This window comes from Leopardus geoffroyi, chromosome D2 (genome assembly GCF_018350155.1).
Source record: "Leopardus geoffroyi isolate Oge1 chromosome D2, O.geoffroyi_Oge1_pat1.0, whole genome shotgun sequence".
NCBI lineage: Eukaryota > Metazoa > Chordata > Mammalia > Carnivora > Felidae > Leopardus > Leopardus geoffroyi.
This window is the reverse complement of record NC_059334.1, coordinates 73596444-73617619: the sequence shown is the minus strand read 5'-3', so window position 1 is coordinate 73617619 and position 21176 is coordinate 73596444. Positions and strand designations below refer to the sequence as shown.

At 35.9% G+C, this 21176-nt stretch overlaps 1 protein-coding gene across 1 annotated transcript in view; it reads right to left on the bottom strand.

Moving 5' to 3' along the window:
- Window positions 1-21176, bottom strand: part of CCDC172 (coiled-coil domain containing 172) — a 59729-nt gene that overhangs the window by 20944 nt on the left and 17609 nt on the right. Inside the window, exons 3-4 of the mRNA XM_045439068.1 lie at window positions 13612-13728; window positions 12279-12444 (exon numbers count right to left, since the gene is read on the bottom strand). Of these exons, the coding sequence (XP_045295024.1) occupies window positions 12279-12444; window positions 13612-13728 (283 nt within the window). The remainder of the gene's footprint in view (window positions 1-12278; window positions 12445-13611; window positions 13729-21176) is intronic.

Sequence of the window (21176 nt, the reverse complement as noted above, 5' to 3'; positions counted from 1 at the left end):
GGATTTTTACTGAGATTCTCTTGAACCTATGATCAATTTGAAGAGAACTGTTCTATTAACAAAATTGAGTTTTCTAATCCATGAACATGATAGATGTATTTATTTAGGTTTTCCTTAATTTCTATCAGCAGTGCTCTGTGGTTTACAGTGTAGAAATCCCTGATGTCTTTTGTTAAATTTGTTTCTATTTTGTTTTTTTGATTCTGTTTAAATGGTATTTTTATTCCACTTTTCAATTGTTTGCTGTTAGTATATAAAAATTCAAGTGATTTTAAAACATATACCTTGTAGTCTATAACCTTATTATATTAACTTACTAATTTTGGTAATTATTTTGTAAATTCCTTATAATTTTCTATATAATCAGGTAACCTTAAATAGAGGCAATTTTATTTTTATACTTTCTGATCTTTATACCTTTCCTTCTTCTTGCCTCATTGAAATGGTTAAAATTATTAGGACATCCAGGGCCATATTGAATAGAAGTGATAAGAATGGGCATCCTCACTTTATTCTCAATCTTTGTGGAAAAGTATTTAATATGTCACCATTATGTATAATATTGGTGTTCAATATTTCATCATTAAGTGTAATAGTAGCTGTAGGCTTTTCATACAGGTTCTTTATTAGGTTGAGAAAGTTCTCTTCTATTCCTGGTTTTCTTAGAGTTATATAGGACTGTAATGATCCATTTACCAGTCCCCCTTTCCAGTCCTTTGTCATAGCTGTCACATATGCAAGTGACACACATGTATACAAATCGTCTCTACATACATTATAAATTCCACAAGATGATATATTATTTGCTTTAAGCAATCATATGTATTTTTTAAAATCAAGAGAAAAAATAGGTATTTATATTTATCTTTATATTTGCAATTTCTGATTATTTTAATTCATTATGATCTGAGTTTCTCTCTAGTGTCATTTTTGCTTCTACTTAGAGGACTTTCTTTAGCCTATCTTGTTGAATCATGACGGCATTGGATTCCCTTAATTTTTATTTATCTGAAAATGTCTTTATTGTAACTTCACTTTTGAAGGATATTTGCACTGGATAGAGAAAATTTTCTTTCAATATTTTCAAGATGTTATTCCACTGTCTGCTTGACTTCATCATTTCTACTGACAGGTACATAGTCATGAGATTTATTGTTCTCTGTTTTCAACATTTTCTCTTTATATTTGGCTTTTCAACTGTTTGACTATTATTATGTGACTAGGCCTGGATTTCTTTGAATTTATCCAGTTTGGGTTTGCTAATTTCTCGAATATGTAAATTACTGTCTGTTAGAAAATTTAAGAAATTTTCTGCCATGATTTCTTCAAATATATTTTCTGCTAATTCTCTCTCTTCTCCTTCAGAGTCTCCAATACATGAATGTTAGACCTTTTAAAACTGTCCCACAAGTCCCTAAGTTTCTATTTTTTTTGTTTCATTTTAATTTTTCTTTGCTTTTCCAGATTGGACAATTTCTATCAATCTATCTTCATGTTCACTGGCTCTTCTATAAGCTCCATTCTGCTATTAAGCTCATTTAGAGACATTTTTTTAGGTAATATCCTCATTTTATCATTTTTATTTTCTATTTTTATTTTTTAAATTAATTTATTGAAATTCAAGTTAGCTAACATGCCATGTAGTATTGGTTTCGGGGTAGAACCTGTGATTCATCATTTACATTTAACACCCAGTGCTCATCCCAACAAGTGCCCTCCTTTATGCCCATCACCCATTTAGCTCATCCACCCACCCACCTCCCTCCAGCAACCCTCAGTTTGTTCTGTGTATTTAAGACTCTGGTATGGTTTGCCTCCCTCTTTCTTTTTTTTTTTTTTTTTCAAGTTTATTTATTTATCCTGAGGGGGAGGGGCAGAGACAGAAAGGGAGAGACAGAGAATCCTAGGCAGGCTTTGCACTGCCAGCACAGAGCCCAGCACAGGGCTCGAACCACGAACCCTGAGATCATGAACTGAGCCAAAATCAAGAGTCAGATGCTTAACCAACTGAGTCTCCCAGGCACCCCCTTCCTCACTATTTTTATCTTATTTTTCTTTTCTCTCTCCTATGTTCACCTGTTTTGTTTCTTAAATTCCACATATGAGTGCAATCATATGATGTTTGTCTTTCTCTGACTTAATTTCACTTAGCATAATTCGTTCTAGTTCCATCCATGCTGTTGAAAATGGCAAGATTTCATTTTTTTATATATGAGTAATATTCCATTGTACATATATACCATGTCTTCTTTATTGATTCATCAGTCAATGTATATTTGGGCTCTTCACATAATTTGGCTATTGTTGATACTGCTGCTATAAATATTGGGGTGCATGTGCCCTTTCGAATCAGCACTTTTGTATCCATTGTATACCTCGTAGTGCAATTGCTGTGTCATAGGGTATTTCTATTTTTAACTTTTTGAGGAACATTCATAATGTTTTCCAGAGTGGCTGCACCACTTTGCATTCCCACCAACAGTGCAAAAATGTTGCATCCTCGCCAACGTCTGTTGTTTCCTGAGTTCCTGATTTGAGCCATTCTGACAGGTATGAGGTGGTATCTCATTGTGATTTTGATTTGTATTTCCCTGATGATGAGTGATGTTGAGCACCTTTTCATGTGTCTGTTAGCTATCTGGATGTCTTCTTTGGGAAAGTGTCTATTCATGTCGTCTGTCTATTTCTTTACTGGATTATTTGTTCTTTGGGTGTTGAGTTTGATACGTTCTTTATAGATTTTGGATACTAACCCTTTACCCAATATGTCATTTGCAAATATCTCCTCCCATTCTGTCAGTTGCATGTTAGTTTTGTTGATTGTTTTCTTCACTGTGCATAAGCTTTTCATCTTGAGGAGGTCCCAATAGCTCAGTTTTGCTTCTTGAGACATGACTAGTAAGAAGTTACTGTGCCAAGGTCAGAGAGGTTGCTGCCTGTTTTCTCCTGCATGATTTTGATGATTTCCTGTCTTACAGTTAGGTCTTTTATCCATTTTTAATTTATTTTTGTGTATGGTGTAAAAAAGTTGTCTAGTTTCATTATTCTGCATGTCACTGTCCAGTTTTCCCAGCATAATTTGCTGAAGAGACCATCTTTTTTCCATTGGCTGTCTTTCCTGCTTTGTCAAAGATTAGTTGGCCATACATTTATGCGTCTATTCCTGGGTTCTCGCTTCTGTTCTATTGATTTATTTGTCTGTTCTTGTGCCAGTACCATACTATCTTGATGATTACAGCTTTGTAATACAGCTTGACATCTGGAATTGTGATTCATCCAGCTTTGGTTTTCTTTTTCAACAATACTCTGACTATTCAGGTCTTTTCTGGTTCCATACAAATTTTAGAATTGTTTTTTCTAGTTCTGTGAAGAATTCTAGTGTTATTTTGATAGGGATTGCACTGAATGTATAGATTACTTTGGATAGTATAGACATTTTACCAATACTTGTTCTTCCAATCCATGAGTATCTAATGTTTTTCTACTTCTTTGTGTCTTCTTCAATTTCTTTCATAAGCTTTCTATAGTTTTCAGTGTACAAATCTTTTACCTCTTTGATTAGGTTCATTCCTAGTTATCTTATGGTTTTAGTGCAATTGTAAATGGGATCCATTCCTTAATTTCTGTTTCTGCTGCTTCATTATTGGTGTATAGAAATGCAACCAATTTCTGTACATTAATTTTGTATCCTGAGACTTTGGTGAATTCATGTATCAGTTCTAGCAGTTTTTTGGTGGAGTCTTTTGGGTTTCTCATGTAGAGTATCATGTCATCTGCAAAAAGTGAAAGTTTGACTTCTTCTTTGCTAATTTGTATGTCTTTTATTTCTTTTTGTGGTCTGACTGCTGAGGCTAGGACTGCCAGTACTATGTTGAAAAAGACTGGTGAGAGTGGACATCCTTGTTGTGTTCCTGACCTTAGGGGGAAAGCTCTCAGTCTTCTCCACTGAGGATGATATTAGCTGTGGGTCTTTCATATATGGCCTTCATGATGTGGATACATGTTTCTTCTATCCTTTCTTGAAGTTTTTTATCAAGAAAGGATGCTGTATTTTGTCAAATGTTTTTTCTGCATCTATTGAGAGGTTCCTATGGTTCTTATCCTTTCTTATTAACGTAGTATATCATGTTGATTGATTTGTGAATATTGAATGAGCTCTGCAGCCCAGGAATGAATCCCACTTGATCATGGTGAATAATTCTTTTAATGCACTGTGGAATTTGATTTGCTGGTATCTTGTTGAGAATTTTTTCATACAGATTCATCAGGGATATTGGCCTGTAATTCTCTTTTTAGTGGAGTCTTTATCTAGTTTTGGAATCGAGGAAAAGCTGGCTTCATAGAATCAGTTTGGAAACTTTCTTTCCATTTCTTTTTTCTTTTCTTTTCTTTTTCTTTTTTCTTTTTCTTTCTTTCTTTCTTTCTTTTTTTTTTTTTTTTTTGGAACAGTTTGAGAAGAATAGGTATTAACTCTTCTTTAAATGTCCGGTAAAATTCCCCTGGGAAGCCATCTGGCCCAGGACTCTTGTTTGTTGGGAGATCTTTGAATTTTGATTGAATTTCTTTGTTGGGTATGGGTCTGTTCAAATTTTCCATTTCTTCCTGTTTGTTTTAGTAGTTTGTATGTTTCTAGGAATGTGTCCATTTCTTCCAGATTGCCCAGTTTGTTTGCATATAATTTTTCACAGTATTCTTTTAAAATTGTATTTCTGTGGTGTTGGTTGTGATCTCTCCTCTTTCATTCATGATTTTATCTATTTAGGTCCTTGCTTTTTGATAAGTCTGGCTAGGGGGTTATCAATTTTGTTTATTTTTCAAAGAACCAGCTCATAGTTTCATGACCTGTTTTGCTAGTTGTTTTTGTTTGTTTGTTTCTATCATTTATTTCTGCTCTAATCTTTATTATCCCCCCCCTTTTTTTTGCTGTCTTTAGGCTTTATTTGCTGTTCCTTTCTGAGCTCCTGTAGGTGTAAGGTTAGATTGTGTATTTGGGACCTTTCTTGCTTCTTGAGATAGGCCTGAATTGCAATATACTTTCCTCTGAGGACTGTCTTTGCTGCATCCCAAAGTGTTTAAACTGTCATTTTTCATTTTCATTTGCTTCCAGGTATTTTTTTAAATTTTCTTTAATTTCCTGGTTAACACCTTCATTCTTTAGGATGTTCTTTAACCTCTGTGTATTTGAGGGCTTTCTAAATTATTTCTTGTGGTTGATTTCAAGTTTCATAGTGTTGTGATCTGAAAATATGCATAGTGTGATCTCAATCTTTTTGTACCTGTTGAGGGCTGATTTGTGATCCAGTATGTGATCTATTTTGGAGAATGTTCCATGGGCACTCGAGAAGAATGTGTATTCTGCTGCTTTAGGATGAAATGGTTTGAATACCTGTTAAGTCAATCTGGTCTGGTGTGTCATTCAAAGTCATTGTTTTGCTTGGATGATCAGTCCATTGTTGTAAATGGGACATTAAAGTCTCCTACTATTATGGTATTATTATCAATGCCCTTATGTTTGTTGTTAACTGATTTATGTATTTGGGTTCTCTAAGTTGGAGGCATAAATACTTAAAATTGTGAGATCTTCTTAATGGATAGATGCCTTAATTATATAATGCCCCTCTTCATCTCTTGTTACAGTCTTTGTTTTAATATATAGTTGACTGGTAGATGTTTTTCTATCCCTTCACTTTCCATCTGCACATGTCTTTAGGTCTAAAATGAATCTCTTGTAGGCAGCATATAGATGGATCTTATTTATTGTTTGTTTTTGTTTTTTTACATTCTGATATCTTATGTCTTTTCACTGCAGCATTTAGTCTATTTATATTCAGAGTGATAATGAAAGACTAAGAATTTAGTGCCATTGTGTTACCTGTAGAGTTGGTGTTTCTGGTGATGTTCTCTGGTCCTTTGAAGTATCTGTTGCTTTGATCTTCTTTTTTTTCTCCACTCAGAGTCCCCCCAAAATTTCTTGTAGGGCTGGTTTAGTGGTCATGAACTCCTTTAGTTTTTGTTTGTTTGGGAAACTCTTTATCTCTCCTTCTATTCTGACAGCCTTGCTGAATTAAGAATTCTTGGCTGCGTATTTTCCTAATTTAGCACATTTAATGTTTCCTGCCACTCCCTTCTGGCCTGACAAGTTTCAGTGGTCTGCTAACCTTATGGGTCTACCCTTGTAGGTTAAGGACCTTTTGTCCTTAGCTGCTTTCAGACTTCTCTCTTTATCTTTGTATTTTGCAAGTTTCACTATGATATATCATGGTGTTGACTTGTTTTTGTTGGTTTTGGGGGTAGTTCTCTGTGCCTCTTGGACCTGAATACCTGTTTCCTCCCCCAGATTAGGAAAGTTCTTGGCTATAATTTGTTCAAATAAACCTTCTGCCTCCTTTTACCACCATTCCTCTTTGGGGATTCCTATGATATGGATATTGTTTAATTTTATGGAATCACTAAGTTCTCTAAATCACCCCTCATGGTAATAGTTTCCTTTCCCTTTTCTTTTTAGCTCCATTATTTTCCACAATTTTATCTTCTGTATCACTTATTCTCTGCTGTTTCTTCAACCCTCATTGTGACTGTATCCAGTTGGTTTTGCATCTCAGTTATAGCATTTCTGATTTCAGCTAATTTTTAGGTCTGTGATCTCTGCAGCAAGGGTTTCTCTGGTGTCTTCTATGTTTTTTTTTCAAGCCCAGCTAGTAGTTATGACTATTGTTCTAAATTCTTGTTCAGATATATTGCTTATGTCTGTTCTGAGCAAGTCTCTGGCTGTCATTTCTTCTTGACCTTTCTTTTGGGGAGACTTCTTCTGTCTTGTCATTTGGCTAAGTTTCTGTCTTCTACATGTTTTAAATGCTTGTTATATTTCCTGAACCCGAGAGTAATGCTATATTCAAAAGGGCTCATACACTTCAGAACCTGGCACTTCAGGAAGTGTTTCTGATGTAAGCTGTGTGCACTGTGCTGTTGTGCTTTGCCTGCTTTTTCCCACTGGCCAGTACTCCACAGAGTTCTTCCTTACTTGCTGTGTGGGGTGTTTGGACCTTTAGGTGAGCTTTGATTTGGTCATTAAAATGTGCTTTAATTTGTTTGGAAAAAAAAACAGAAAGAAAACCCTGATCCCCAAAAAAGATAAAAGGAAAGGGAACAACAACAACAACAAAATGTAAAAACAACAACAACAACAACAACAAACTATAAGGCTGATTCCAAAGAAAAAGAAGGGGGGGGGTGGTAAGAAAAGAAGAAAAGAAAAAAGAAAGAAAAAAAAGAAGCTTGATCCTAAAAAAAGAAAAGGAAATTTAAAAAACAAACAAGACACATGAACCTGATTCCAAATGAAAAAAAAAAAGAAGAAGAAAGAATAAAAGTAAGTCTGATCCTGTTTCCACCAGAACTGCAGATGCTGTTTTGAAGCATTCGATTTTCAGTATACTTGGTTCACGCAGGGTGCTGGCTGCTCTGGTCTTCTGGAAGAGAAGCCTGCTGCATTGGATCAGCATGTCTTACCTCAGTGAATAAGTGATTGCCAGGCATAGGGGGATAGGGTTTGGTGTAAGTGGGTCCCACCTCCACTGGGGGCCACTGTGTTGCACTCTGAAGTCCCATCTTGTTGATAATGGGGCGGCGGGGGGGGAATGGCACCACCTCAATCTCTCATCCCTTGGCTGGGGATGTCACACCCCCTACTGTTCAGGCAGCCCTCACAGAATTGTGAGGGCAGTCGACTCACCCTGCACCACAACTCTCCTGCATTTTTTCTTTGGTGTGAGGCTGGGATTCAAAACTCAAGTCTTAAAGTCCCTGGCTCTTCAGACCCAGCCCCCTTCTCTAGAATAGAGTTTCTCCACACTGTGAAGTTCTTTGCCCCTGAAAATCAGGCCCACACCTGTGCAATCTGTGGAATCTATGGTACAGCACTGCTAAAAGCAGCAAAGGTTGTATTCCCTCTGGGTGCACCTCTGTCCCCTACTGTTGAAAGGGCTTTTGCTGGCACCTTCAGGGTCTTTTGTCCTTGGGGAGGCAATATACCCTCTTCCAAAATTATTCCAGGAAGGGAAAATTCTCTCTTAATGCACCCCAGAGATCTCTACACCATGCTTTGCAGTCTGGGGCCAGCTCCCTCCCCGCAGGAGCTTGCACCACAGCTCCACTCTGGAGAAAGGCACTTCCAAAGCCTCAGATTTTGAGCTCTTAAGACCGTTTGCAAAAAGAACCCTGCAACACTCAGTACTTCTCACTCCCCAGTCTGTTGTCCACAGAGGTTTTCCTCTTGTGCAAACTGATGCTGCACTCTCTTAACCCCTCTTAGTCTCCCTTTTGTCTCTTCATGAAAAGGGTTCAGGACTGCTGTTTTCCTCTCCCCCCAATTCACTTCTATGTACCTCGCAACTACCACACTGTCTGCCTCCAACCTTGGAAATCCTTCTGCCAGTCTGCAGATCGACTTCTTGGGTGTTCTAAGTGATCTGACCTCAACACAGCCAGCTGAATTTGAGGGACTAGGAAAGTCCAGGGTCCCCCTACTTCTCCACCATCTTAACTCCTCATTTATCAGTGACATTTTTATTTCAGATAATGTATTGTGACATTCTAAAATGTTCTTTTTTTTACATTTTCTATTTCTCCACTGAGATTACCTGTCTTTTCATCTATTGCAAGTGCATTTTCCTTTATTCATTGAGCATAGCTCAATAATAGCTGCTATAAAATATTTGATAATTCCAATATCTAGATCACTGTGAGTTTGGCATCTCATGGTTTTCTTCTGATACTAGGTCACATTTCACTGATTCTTCAGAGCTCGAGGGATTTTGGATTGCATCCTGAACATTGTGAATATCATATTGTGGAGACTTCTGATTTGTTTTGATAATAGCCATCCTAATAGGCGTGAAGTGGTATCTCATTATGGTTTTGATTTCCATTTCTCTAATGACTAGTCACGTTGAGCATCTTTTCATGTGCGTATTGGCCATATCTTTGGAGAAATGTTTATTCAAGTCCTTTGCCCATTTTTTAATTGAGTTATTTTCCTAGTGTTGAGCTGTAGTTCTTCATATATTCTGAACACTAGGGGCACCTGGCAGACTCAGTTGATACAGCATGTGACTCTTGATCTCGGGGTCAGGAGTTTGAGCCCCACATTGGGTGCAGAGACTACTTAAAATATTCTGGATATTAATCCCTTATCAAAGATAGGATTTGCAAATATTTTCTTCCATAAGAAAACACAACCCATTATTTCGGAGAGCTTTGTTTTTATTCTCTTGATAGTGTCTTCTGATATACAAAAGATCTTTATTTTAATGAAATACTACCTATGTATTTTTTTCTTTTGTTGCCTGTATTTTTGGTATCCAAGAAATCATCTCCAATTCCAATATGACGAAGTGTTTCCTATATGATTTCTTCTAAAAGGTTTATTGTTTTACTTCATAAGCTTAAGACTTTGGTCCATTTTAGCTAATTTTTGTATACTGTGTAAGGGAAGGGCCTAACTTCATCTTTTGCATGTGGTATCTAGTTTTCCCTGTACCATTTCTTGAAAAGACTGTACTTTTCCATTGAATAGTCTTGGCACTCTTATTAAAAGTAATTTCACCACATACATGAGGGTTTATATTTGAGTTCTCTATTCTATCCCGTTTTTCTATATGTCTGTCCTTATTCTAGTACCACCGTTTTGATTACTGCAGCACTTTAGTAAGTTTTGAAATCAGAAAGTGTGAATCCTCCAACTTTATTCTTCATTGTTATTTTTCAAGACAGTTTTGGCTTTTTGGGATTCTTTAGGAATCTATATGAATTTTACAATGGGTTTTTCTATTCATGAAAATAATGCTCTTGGAATTTTGCTAGGGATTACATTGAATCTATAGATCAGTTTGGGTAATAATGTCATTTAACAATGCTAAGTTTTCCAATCCATGATATGGGATGTCTTTCCATTTACTTAGGACTTAATTCCTTTGAGCAAAGTTTTATATGGTTTTCAGCGCACAAGTCTTTCACCTCTTTGGTTAAATTTCACCTCCTAAGTATTTATTCTTTTGGATTTATTATAAATGGAATTAAAAAAAATTTTCCTTTTTGGATCATTTATTGCTCATACATAGAAATGCAACTTACTTTTCTGTGTTGATTTTGCATACTTCAACTTTGCTGTATTTATTTATTAGCTCTAGCAGGTTTTTTTGTGTGTGTGTGTGTGGTATCCCTAGTTGTTCTATATATAAGAGCATATCATCTGGGCACAGACAACATTTTACTTCTTGCTTTCCAATTTGGATGCCTTTCATTTCCTTTTCTTGCCTAGTTGATTCGGCTAAAATTTCTAATATTATGTTGAATAGAACTGGCAATATCCATTACTTCTCACAGAAAGTTAGAGTATGTATCTATTTAACTTTATATTCTACACTTGTAGTTATTGAATAGTACACATCAATATATAAAAAAGTTATGTTCCCTATCCTCTCCCACAAAGATTCTGATTCAATAGGTCTGGGATGAGATTCAAACATTTAATATTTTTTAAAGCTTCCCAGATGTATGCCTCTGTCCTATATTCTCTACCCAAAGTAATTCATCTCTGAGAACCTTATTTCCTTCATCTATAAAATGAGATTAAAAAGTATAATCACCACATTTTCTGAGGGCTTAACTATGTGCCAGGCAGCATTCTATGTGCTTCAGTATTATTTCATTGAATTCTCACAACAATCTTTGTTAAGGTCATTACTACTAACCCCCATCTTTACAGATGGGGAGGCTGAGCCAAAGAAATGTTAAATATGTTGCCCCAAATCACACAATTATTAAATGGTGAAATTAAGATTTAAATTAAATCAACATGACATTAGCATTTATAATCTTTAGGATGATGATGATTGTTATATAGTATAAGCCCAATAAATAGAAATTAAAATAATAGTTGTCACATGCAAAGAAAATAATAAATTATTCATACTGATAGCTCCAAGTCAATAAAAAAGTTAAATGTGTTTATTATTCTCCACCTACTAAAGCCATCAAAGTAAGAGTACATTTTAGAAAGGCTTCCATTAAAAACTAATTTCCCATTGAATATCATTTATATTTTCATTCTCTATTTCCTCAATTCCCATTGACTCCAATCTATTACTACCAGTCTTCCTCTACTGCCCTACTCCACGATACTGCTCTTGACATCTGATCGTCAGATTAACATCCTATTTTGATTTCCACTAATTTGAGGAAAACATTTTTTGCTTTTGGTTTCCAAAATATTACTCTCTGCTGGTTCTCCTCTTGCCGTCTTTGACTACTCTGTCTCATTCTTCTTTCTTTTCCTAAATGTTATGCTTTCCCAGTTTCTGGCTTTGGTCTTCACTCCTCATCTATGTTGTCTCTACATATTTTCTCTGAATGAGGTCACAAACTCCTCTGGATTCAGTCCCAAGCCTAATACTCTAGCTCTGATCTTTTACTAGCTTCACAACCAAATTTTCCCTTGCCACTTGGGCATCTCCCCCTGTATATTTCATAGATATCTCCAACTAAAAATGCCTGAAACAAAACTCAATCTTTTTGTCCAGAAAAGGCTATAGCTCCAACAGGCTTCTTTCTCTACCTCTGCTCTTCCTCCTGGTACCATATTCTACCCAATCTCTGAAGTTTGAAAACTATGATTCATCCCTGACTTCCTCTATTTCTATTCACATTTATCAGTGATAAAGTCCTGTCATTATTCCTACACATCTCTTTAATTCACACTCTCTTCTCCTTGGCAATGACTTTAGCTCAGAATCTTATCACAGATTGCAATAACCATATAATGTTCCTGAAATGAAATTCTCCCCACTCCACTGTGTAACCTTGTTTCCTAGTTTAAATTGTACTGATGGTAAATGAGGATCACTGTACCAGTCCTATCCCTATTATAGCGTCTATCACATTGTACTATAAATATCTGCTTCCATATTTGATTGTTCCACTTTTTAGTTTTATATCCTGATGACCTAGAACAGTGCCTATCACGCAACAGAGAGTAAATAGATATTTGCTTCTTGAATGAATGACTAAATGCTCTTGTCACACTTACTTCTAAAGAACGTGGGACTGCGCAATAAAAGATACACTTTCATTAGGAGAATTAAGAAAAAGGTAAAGGAACAGCTATGAAATAACCCAAATTGCTTGTGAAAAAGTTAAATTTCTAGAAAATCCACTGATTCAAAATAAGTTAGTTTCGTTAGTGGCAGATAGATAAATGAGGTGGTACTTTGTACTCATACCTCTTTTCAAAATGTTTGCCTGGTTTTCTAAGTCAGATATTTCAATCTGGACATTTTCTTTTATCAACAGCTCTCTTTTCTTTGTTACTTCATACTCATTATTGAAGTCTGTAATTTCCTTAATAAATTTTTCCTCCTCTTCTATCACTTTTTTCTTTGTAGCCTCCTAAAAAACAGAAACAAAAGACCAAATATAGATGTTAATTTGTAACAATATTTTCTTTAGTGATTTACAGTGCAGTCATTTGGAATTATTAACAATAAAAATATATAATTGTATATCCTGGTATTATTACAAAGTGCTTTACTCCTCTAGCAATATTAATAAAAGAGCTGAAGCTATTACATAATGACAACCAACTATTCCCATGTGGAAGTTTTATCCTTAATGTTTTGGGAGTATTACTGATGTAGAAATTCTACTATTTATCTTTGTATCTGTGTTTGTGTATTAAGCTTAGAGCCGTATGTGCCATTCTGTCACTGCAATGTGAAATTGGGTAAAATAACTAAATGTCCAAACTTGAAAATAAAAATCTATACTCAAAGGAATAACCGCTAAAGAAAAAAGACAAATAAACAAACAAGGAAATCCAAAGAACCCTTTTAAAATATAGGTAAAGAAGGTAAAATTCTATATTTATTTCCAATTCAGTTCTATGAAATAGCTTACATTCTATGAAACATCAACATGAAGAAGAAGTAAGAATTTCCAAGAACTCTGGGCAATGCTAGAACCTAAATATTACTGTATTTTTCTATTTTTTCAAACAAATGTCCACTGATTGTGAACTGCATTGAGAAACTGGCCATATCATATGTAACCACCAAGTCTGGTGATTCTGAAATCAGATAAATATTTTTAGTATTTCTAAATATATTTTCTTTTGAAATGTCAATTAACTATAAGTCACATTCCTAAACTGGCCCTATCATTTAAAACTACTGAGTCTATTGGTTCTGACTTAAGAGAAAAAGATAAAAACTATCTTTTCACCAACATCCGTAATACAACTAACGTGTGAACCTCTCTGTCTTTCAAAAGCATTAAAACCAAGGTCTCAAAGCCTGAGCAATTCAAATCAGTTTCACCGTTTTTTAAATGCTTATTATAATTGCAAATAATATCTATATTGCATCCCTGCCAATAGAACTCTTTCAAACTGTATTACTCTACCAACTGGTTTTAAATAGCACTTAATACTTTCCATATCTGAACAGGACTATCTGCCAATATGCGTACAGATAATTTTCTAAAAGTACACCTAAGTATATTTAAATACTTTTCAATACAGTTAGTGAAATAGACATTTCTTAGCGGCTGAAGGCTTACAAAGGTTTGGAGAAGCATATTCCTCTGGTTTATAATTTCACTATACTGTCTTTCTAAGGCATTTTCATGAATCTTCCAAAGCTGTAAGAGGAAAGTTTTTTCAGAAAATTGCTGAACCTTTAAAATGAAAAAACAGAATTCAGAATGAAACAATTAGTCAGACATTTTAGGTGCCTTAGTTAATAGAACAGATCTGTATAGTGTAAGATATTTTCTGTATTAAACTTAAATACAAAATAAAATTCACATTAAACATCGTATTTTATAGGTACTGTCACATATTTTTTATAAGTGTTCTATAATTACAAGTTTTATAATCTTTCCCCCCAATTAGACTATAGGCCCCTCAAGGGCAGAGAACGTGTTTTCTTTTTTCTTTCCAATACCTAGCACATTTCTTAGCTTAGGTACCAAAGTTTTTTGACTATACACACTGAAATCTGTTGCAAGACAGCTTGTGTTAAAGAACAAGTTTCTATTCTCATCATTTATAAGGAAGATATGGATGAATTAAACATGTATACAGTATGACTAATAAAATGAGATAAAATCTACAAACCACAGGCAAAAACCTAGTCCCATGACTACAGTTATACTAAAAAAACACAAATCTGCTAAAGCCTTCAAATGCTTTTGTGAAATCATTTTTTTATTTTAGTACCTCATTTGGTTCTAGTTAGCAAAAGACATAATACCATTAATATTAGATATGTAACTATTATTTCATTTGAGCCATAAAGAATAGCATCTCCTGAGACCATGAATATTGAAGTGAAAGTCAGGAAGTTTTAATATATGAAAGCTAAAAATGATGCCAGACTGGAAACAATCTTTCCTCTATATTCAGTACTGGCCTTCATAAGAAAGCATCACTTTTAGTTTGGGGCTGTTCCCATCTCCACAGTGAAAAGAAAAAGGAAATAAATTCAATTTAAATTGCAGAAAGCAAGATTTACGGTAGCCATAAGAATTTCCTGAAGGTGAGAGACAAGGTGTGAAATCTCTGTCCCAGAAGATATTGAATAGTAAAGAGCTTAGGAATAGTCTAGTCCAGAGGCAAAGGGTTGGCCTGAAAGATATTTTGAAATGATATGGCTAAAATGTCCTGGAAATATTGGCACTAAAAAAGTAGCAGAAAAAAAGTAACAGGAATAAAACAGAAAATATGATGTCGCATATATATAATATCATGGCACGTCTGCTCACACCTTCAGTACTTGGTACCGTTCTCATCAGCTCTATCTTAAGAAAGACATCAACCAAAAATGATGAAAGAGATGTAATTTTCATGACCAAAGAAACTCAGAAAAAATTGTTTTAAAACTGGGGGCAGGAAGAATGGGGCAGTTAGTTATTTTACTGTCTAGAAAGACAGAAATTAGAAAACATAAGGCCAGATCTATAAAATCATCTAGAAATTGGTCATAATAGCAAACAAGAATACGATCATGAATTCTATTACATTTATTTAGAATAAGAAAATACTTCAGAGCCACTTACTGTTTATTAGTAAATGAGAATAAAATGAGTTCCAGAAAAGTGAAATTCTTTAATAAAGGTAATATATTAATTATGGGCAAACTCAGGATTGAAAATCCAGATCTTTTGACTTCCTTTCTTCTAAATTATGACTAGAACTATTTCAAAGTAATAGAGATACTTCTGGAACTAAAAGGGACTTCAGTCTCTGACAACAGCAGAAGTTCAAAGTATGGAAGTTTGAAAAAGAGAAAAATTATCAGACCCTAATGAAAGAAGATTGCTTGCAGTCTACACCTACCTCCCAGAGCTGCTATTTTGGACAGTAACCATGAATGCCTGAAAAACTGCTAGGACCAAATACTGGGCTGGATAAATTTTGGCTTAAGCCAATAAGGTGTGTCAGGTATTATGCCCTTCAGAATCAAAATTCCTGAATTCGGGTTGTTTCTGCCACTGATCTGTTGTGAGAGACTTATGGTAAAACCCAAAGATGAAGAAAATATTACTTACAAGGTTAAAAAGTTTTTTAAATATGACATAACCAAATTTATTATTCAAGTTCAGAAAAGCCTTATGTTGAGAACTAAGAAATTAATATATTAAAGTGAGCTATTAGATAAGTTGGCATTTAATTGGAATATTTTACCACAATCTGAAAAATGAAACCTATGTACCCCCAAATGAAAAGTAAACAGCTATTCAAAAGCTTTGTAAGAAAGATGTATCTATACATTTCCTCTTCCCCTAAACTCCTATGGGAATTATCATTTTGAGGTCTTTTCAGCTTCTTTGATATATTTTTTTAAATTATTGGCCTGCTTCTCCTCATCATTCCCCTTTTCTGTCTTACACTCTGTCTTTATCTTTTACTTCCACATTTTCCTCCTTAAATTAACCTTAAAAAGTCCTAGAAACAATAACTACAGAAAAATTACAGTAACACTAATTTTTAAATTTACTAGGGTCTGTGATTAAAACATTTAATACAAAAAGGAATTGGCAGGTAGAGGAAAGAGCCTAATAGAAAAAGAGGCAAAGAGTCTGAGAAAGCTCAAATCAGTAAGGTTAAAGAGGAGATGCCCACAATATGCTGATTCAAATGGTGAAGACAGCAATAAGTTAAGGTTGCAGAAGCTACACAGGTTTATTAATAATAGAGTTCTTCATATTTTAATGAAACCAAAAGGACAAAGACTTTTGGATCTTCCCAGTTCCTCTTGGCCAACTATGTTGTTACTCTTAAAAGCTGAAATAGCTTTTCAAGGCCACCTATTTGCAGAATGCGTTTCTCATTATTCCTTTTGTTCTTTCTGTTATCACAACCAATCTCTTAAACTATTTTTCACATTCTTGTGTTTGAAAGCCAGACTTACTGAGGTGTAAAATGTAGGTAAATAAATCCAAATATAACCCCACACATATTGCTATGATCACAAGACAAGGTCATTTCACAGAATAAACCATCATCAGAAACATCTCTTTCATTATAAAAGTGATGGGTGAAGATCAAAACTTGAAAGATGCTGGAAGAAATGTGAAACTGTGACTTAAAAATAATTTTAACTAGGAGCGCCTGGGTGGCGCAGTCGGTTAAGCGTCCGACTTCAGCCAGGTCACGATCTCGCGGTCCGTGAGTTCGAGCCCCGCGTCAGGCTCTTGCCTGATGGCTCAGAGCCTGGAGCCTGTTTCCGATTCTGTGTCTCCCTCTCTCTCTGCCCCTCCCCTGTTCATGCTCTGTCTCTCTCTGTCCCAAAAATAAATAAACGTTGAAAAAAAAAATTTTAACTAAGGTATAATTGACATATTATATTAGTTTTGAATGTACAACAAAATGATTTGATATTTAAATACATTGCCAAATGATCATCAGAGAAAGCCTAGTTACCATTTGTCACCAAAGTTATAAAATCTTACTTTTTTTTCTTATGAGGAGAACTTTTTAAGATTTATTCTCTTAGCAACTGTCAAATATGCAATACAATATCACTGACTATAGTCACCACGCTGTACATTATGACCCGATGACTATTTATTTTATAACTGGAAGTTTGTACCTCTTGACCCTCTTCACCCATTTTGCCCACCCCGCAAACTCCTCCCAGCTGGTAACTACCAATCTATTCTCTGTATCTCTTAGTTTGGTTTTGCTTTGTTTGTTAGTTTGTTTTGTGTTTAGCATATAAGTGAAAGCATATGGTATTTGTCTTTCTTTGTCTGATTTATTTCACTTAGCATAATACTCTTCAAGGTCCATCCATGTTGTTGCAAATGGAAATATTTCATTCTTTCTAATGGCTGAATAGTATTCCATTATAGATATATATTCACACACACACACACACACACACACACACACAGTAAAACCTTGGACTGAGAGTAACTTGTTCTGCAAGTGTTCTCCAAGATGAGCAAACATTTCTAATAAATTTTAACTTGATAAATGAGCCATGTCTTGCAGTATGAGTAATACGTGATGCCAAATGTCACATGATCACAATGGAACCAATGGTTCTCTCTCTCTCTTGCTGCAGAGGAGGAGGAGAAAAAGGCAGAGGAGTATCCTCACTTCAGATGAGATTAGGGATATGTGTAAAATGCGGGAAAGTGCAAAATCTTGTAGAAAAGCACCACCTGAATAAGGCTGTAGCAGTGTGAGCAATGAATCTGTTTCAGGACAATGCAATGTCACATTTCTATGAAATCCTCAAAAGGAGTCAAAAGCAAGTGTCATTGGATAGGCTCCTTGTTAAAGTTGCTCAAAAAGAAAAAGATTCCATTGAGCCAACAGATAGCAGTGATTTCATTAGTGATAGTGAAAGTCATCCTACACAACAACCCTCCTCTCTCTTGTCTCCCTCACACCAGCCACGAAGGTTTTCAAAGGTAAGTGCAGATTTATGTTTATTTTTCTTTATGTCTTTTATTTTCTTTATTATTTTGTATTATATTACAGTAATGTAATCATTCTTATATGAATACTGTTGGGTTGTGGAACAAATCATCTGAATTTCCATTAATTCTTATGGGGACATTCACTTTGATATACAAATGCTTTGGATTACAAGTTATGTTTCTGGAATGAAATACACAGGTATATGTATATATATATACACACACATATATATATACATACACACACACACACACACACACACACACACACACACATACACACCACATCTTCTTTATCCATTCATCCACTGATGGACACTAAGGTTGTTTCCCTATCTTGGCTATCGTAAATAGTGCTGCAATGAACACAGGGGTGCCCCTATCTTTTTGAATTAGTCTTCCCATTTTCTTTGGGTAAATGCCCGAAGTAGAATTGATGGATCATATGGTAGTTCTATTTTTAATTTTTTGAGGAACCACCATACTGTTTTCCATATAGTTGCACCAGTTTACATGCCTACCAACAGTGCATGAGGGTTCCCTTTTCACCACATCCTTGTCAACACTTGTTATTTCTTGTCTTTTTTAGTACAACCATTCTAACAGGTATGAGTTGATATCTCATTGTGGTATTTGATATGCATTTCCCTGATAATTAGTAATGTTGAGCATATTTTCATATGCCTGTTGGCCATCTGTATGTCTTCTTTGGAAAAATATTTATTCAGATCCTCTGTCCATTTAAAAAAAAAAAAACTTTTTTTAACATTTATTTTTGAGAGACAGAGACAGAGCAGAGTGGGGGAGGGGCAGAGAGAGGGGGGTACACAGAATCTAAAGCAGGGTCCAGGCTCTGAGCTGTCAGCACAGAGCCGTACGCAGTGCTCGAACTCATGGACCACGAGATCATGACCTGAGCCGAAGTCAGACACTTAACCGACTGAGCCACCCAGGAGCCCCTCCTCTGTCCATCTTTTAATCAGATTGTTTTGTGTGTGTGTGTGTGTGTGTGTGTGTGTGTGCATGTCTACCAGCTTTAGCAAAGCAGCAGGAGACTGCAGAGGTGGGCATGCCCACTGGCATTAGAAGGCCAGCTGGAGACTGCTGTGACTATGTGCACCCACCAGTGCTAGCAAGGTAGGGGGAGAGTGCAAAAGTGGCTCCCGCCAGCACTGGTGCTAGCAAGGCAGCAAAATGGCACAAGGTAGAGGAAGAGCGCAAAAATGGCACCCACCTCCGCCTCCATCTCTGGAGAGAGTCCCAACAGGCCCCTGTCCCTCTGGCAGATGCTTTATAATTAGCAAATAAATGTCTCCTTCGCATATCTATAGTCTAGGTTCTTTTCAAACTGCTGTTTTACACTGGGTTCTGGGGCAAATGATTGTGTAGATGAGCCCTTTAAGAACAGAATCCCAGTTCCCTACAGCCCTTTGGATCTCTTGGATGTCAGCACCATTGGTTTTCAAAGCCAGACGTTTTGCAGATTCATCTCTCCTGTGCAGGTCCCGAGGGTTGGTGTGTCTGACGCTGACGTGCTCCTCAGGGAGAAGCTCGTATTTGTGAGCTTCCTCCTGATCAGGGGTTGCTGTGCCAGGGTGGGGCTTCTGGTGGGACTATGTCTCTGCCTCTCCCACCCTCCCGGTGTGGCCCTGTCTAGTATCCTTTGCTGTGGAGGCATTTTTCAGCTAGTTTTCAGGTCTTTTTCAGAGAGAATTTTTCCGTATGTGGCTGTGGATTTGGTGTGTATGTGGGAAGTGAGTTCAGATATTCCTATATGGCTATCTTGAACCACCTCCCAAAATAGTTTTGAACATGTCTTATGGCGGCAGGTTTGAATTGAAGCACCACCTTATATCCATGGTAGCTTGAGCATCTTACGATAAACACTTAAGATGCTACTGACTCTATCTCCTGAGTTACCCAAGAATATCAAGAGGCCACAACAATAAAAAGGGTAGAAGGTTCCTAGCAGCAGTAATACAAATTTCTCTTTCTCATCTCTCTTCTTCCTCTGACTACAAACGAAGAGAAAAGATTTGCATGCCGCCTTAAAGTTACATTCTAGAATCAAATAGCCAAGCTTTGTGAGAAAATATTGCTGTTTTGGAAATTTTTAATTTATAGCACTGCCAACACTCTGGTTAATTCTGCTTCCCTCAGCAATAAAGGTCTTTCTTTCTTTCCCTGTTTTATTCCTCTTGGGATATTTGATTTTTCAACAGAGCTTATAGTTTTCCCAGTGAGCTGACTTATCTGGTCAACTAGGTCAGTTTTCAGCATAGCCATGATTTGTGACTCTTCACTATTCTTGCTGCCTGGGTGCCTTAAGGTATTTTTCTACCAGAAGAACTTGAAAACTGAAAATGACTGAGAATTCTAAATTAATGTTTAGGTCCACGTAAGCAAAGTACAAAGCTACTCTGTTGTGATTGCTATTGCTTAAAATATTCTCAGACTTTAGGAACTGATGTTTTGCTGATTAAATGGTCTGCCCAATAGTGTAATAGGCAACTCTACATAAGAAAACATAGTTAATGTACATTTCACATTTGTAACATCATAGCAATTGGGGGAAAGAATGTGTTATGACTATTACGGCAAAGACATTTTAAATGTTAGAGTACATCAATGAATATTGTATCAACAGCAGATATGAAGGTTTTATAAAAAAAATCTATTTTTTATAAATGCATTTCTTAACCACGATGCAGTACTTAAAGAGAAACTCTCCATGACACAGTAATCCTAGTTTCAATGTTAGGAAATATTAGTTCTTACAATGGCTTATAAGGCTTTTCATGATCTCCGCTCCCTTATTCCCTTTCCGACCTTATCTTCTACCATTCTCCACTTCAGTCGCTCTCTCCAGCCACACTGGCCTCCTTGATATTCCTCTGACATACCAGGCACACTCCGTCCTTATGGCCTTCGTACAGGCTCTTCTCTATGCCTGAAAATCTCTTTCCCCAGATTCCTCCTGGTTCGTTCCTTTACCTCAAATCAAGCCTTTGCTCATCTCTCATCTTTTCACGGAAAGTTATTAGGATGCCAGAGAAAACCACTGCAATTTAAGTTTCTTCTGGAAGTTCTTATGAATGCAATATGGCAAGAAAAAGGAATAAGAGATATAATTATCCAAAAAGCCGGCACAAAATTCTCTTTCATTTGTTTAGGCAAATGCCATTATTACA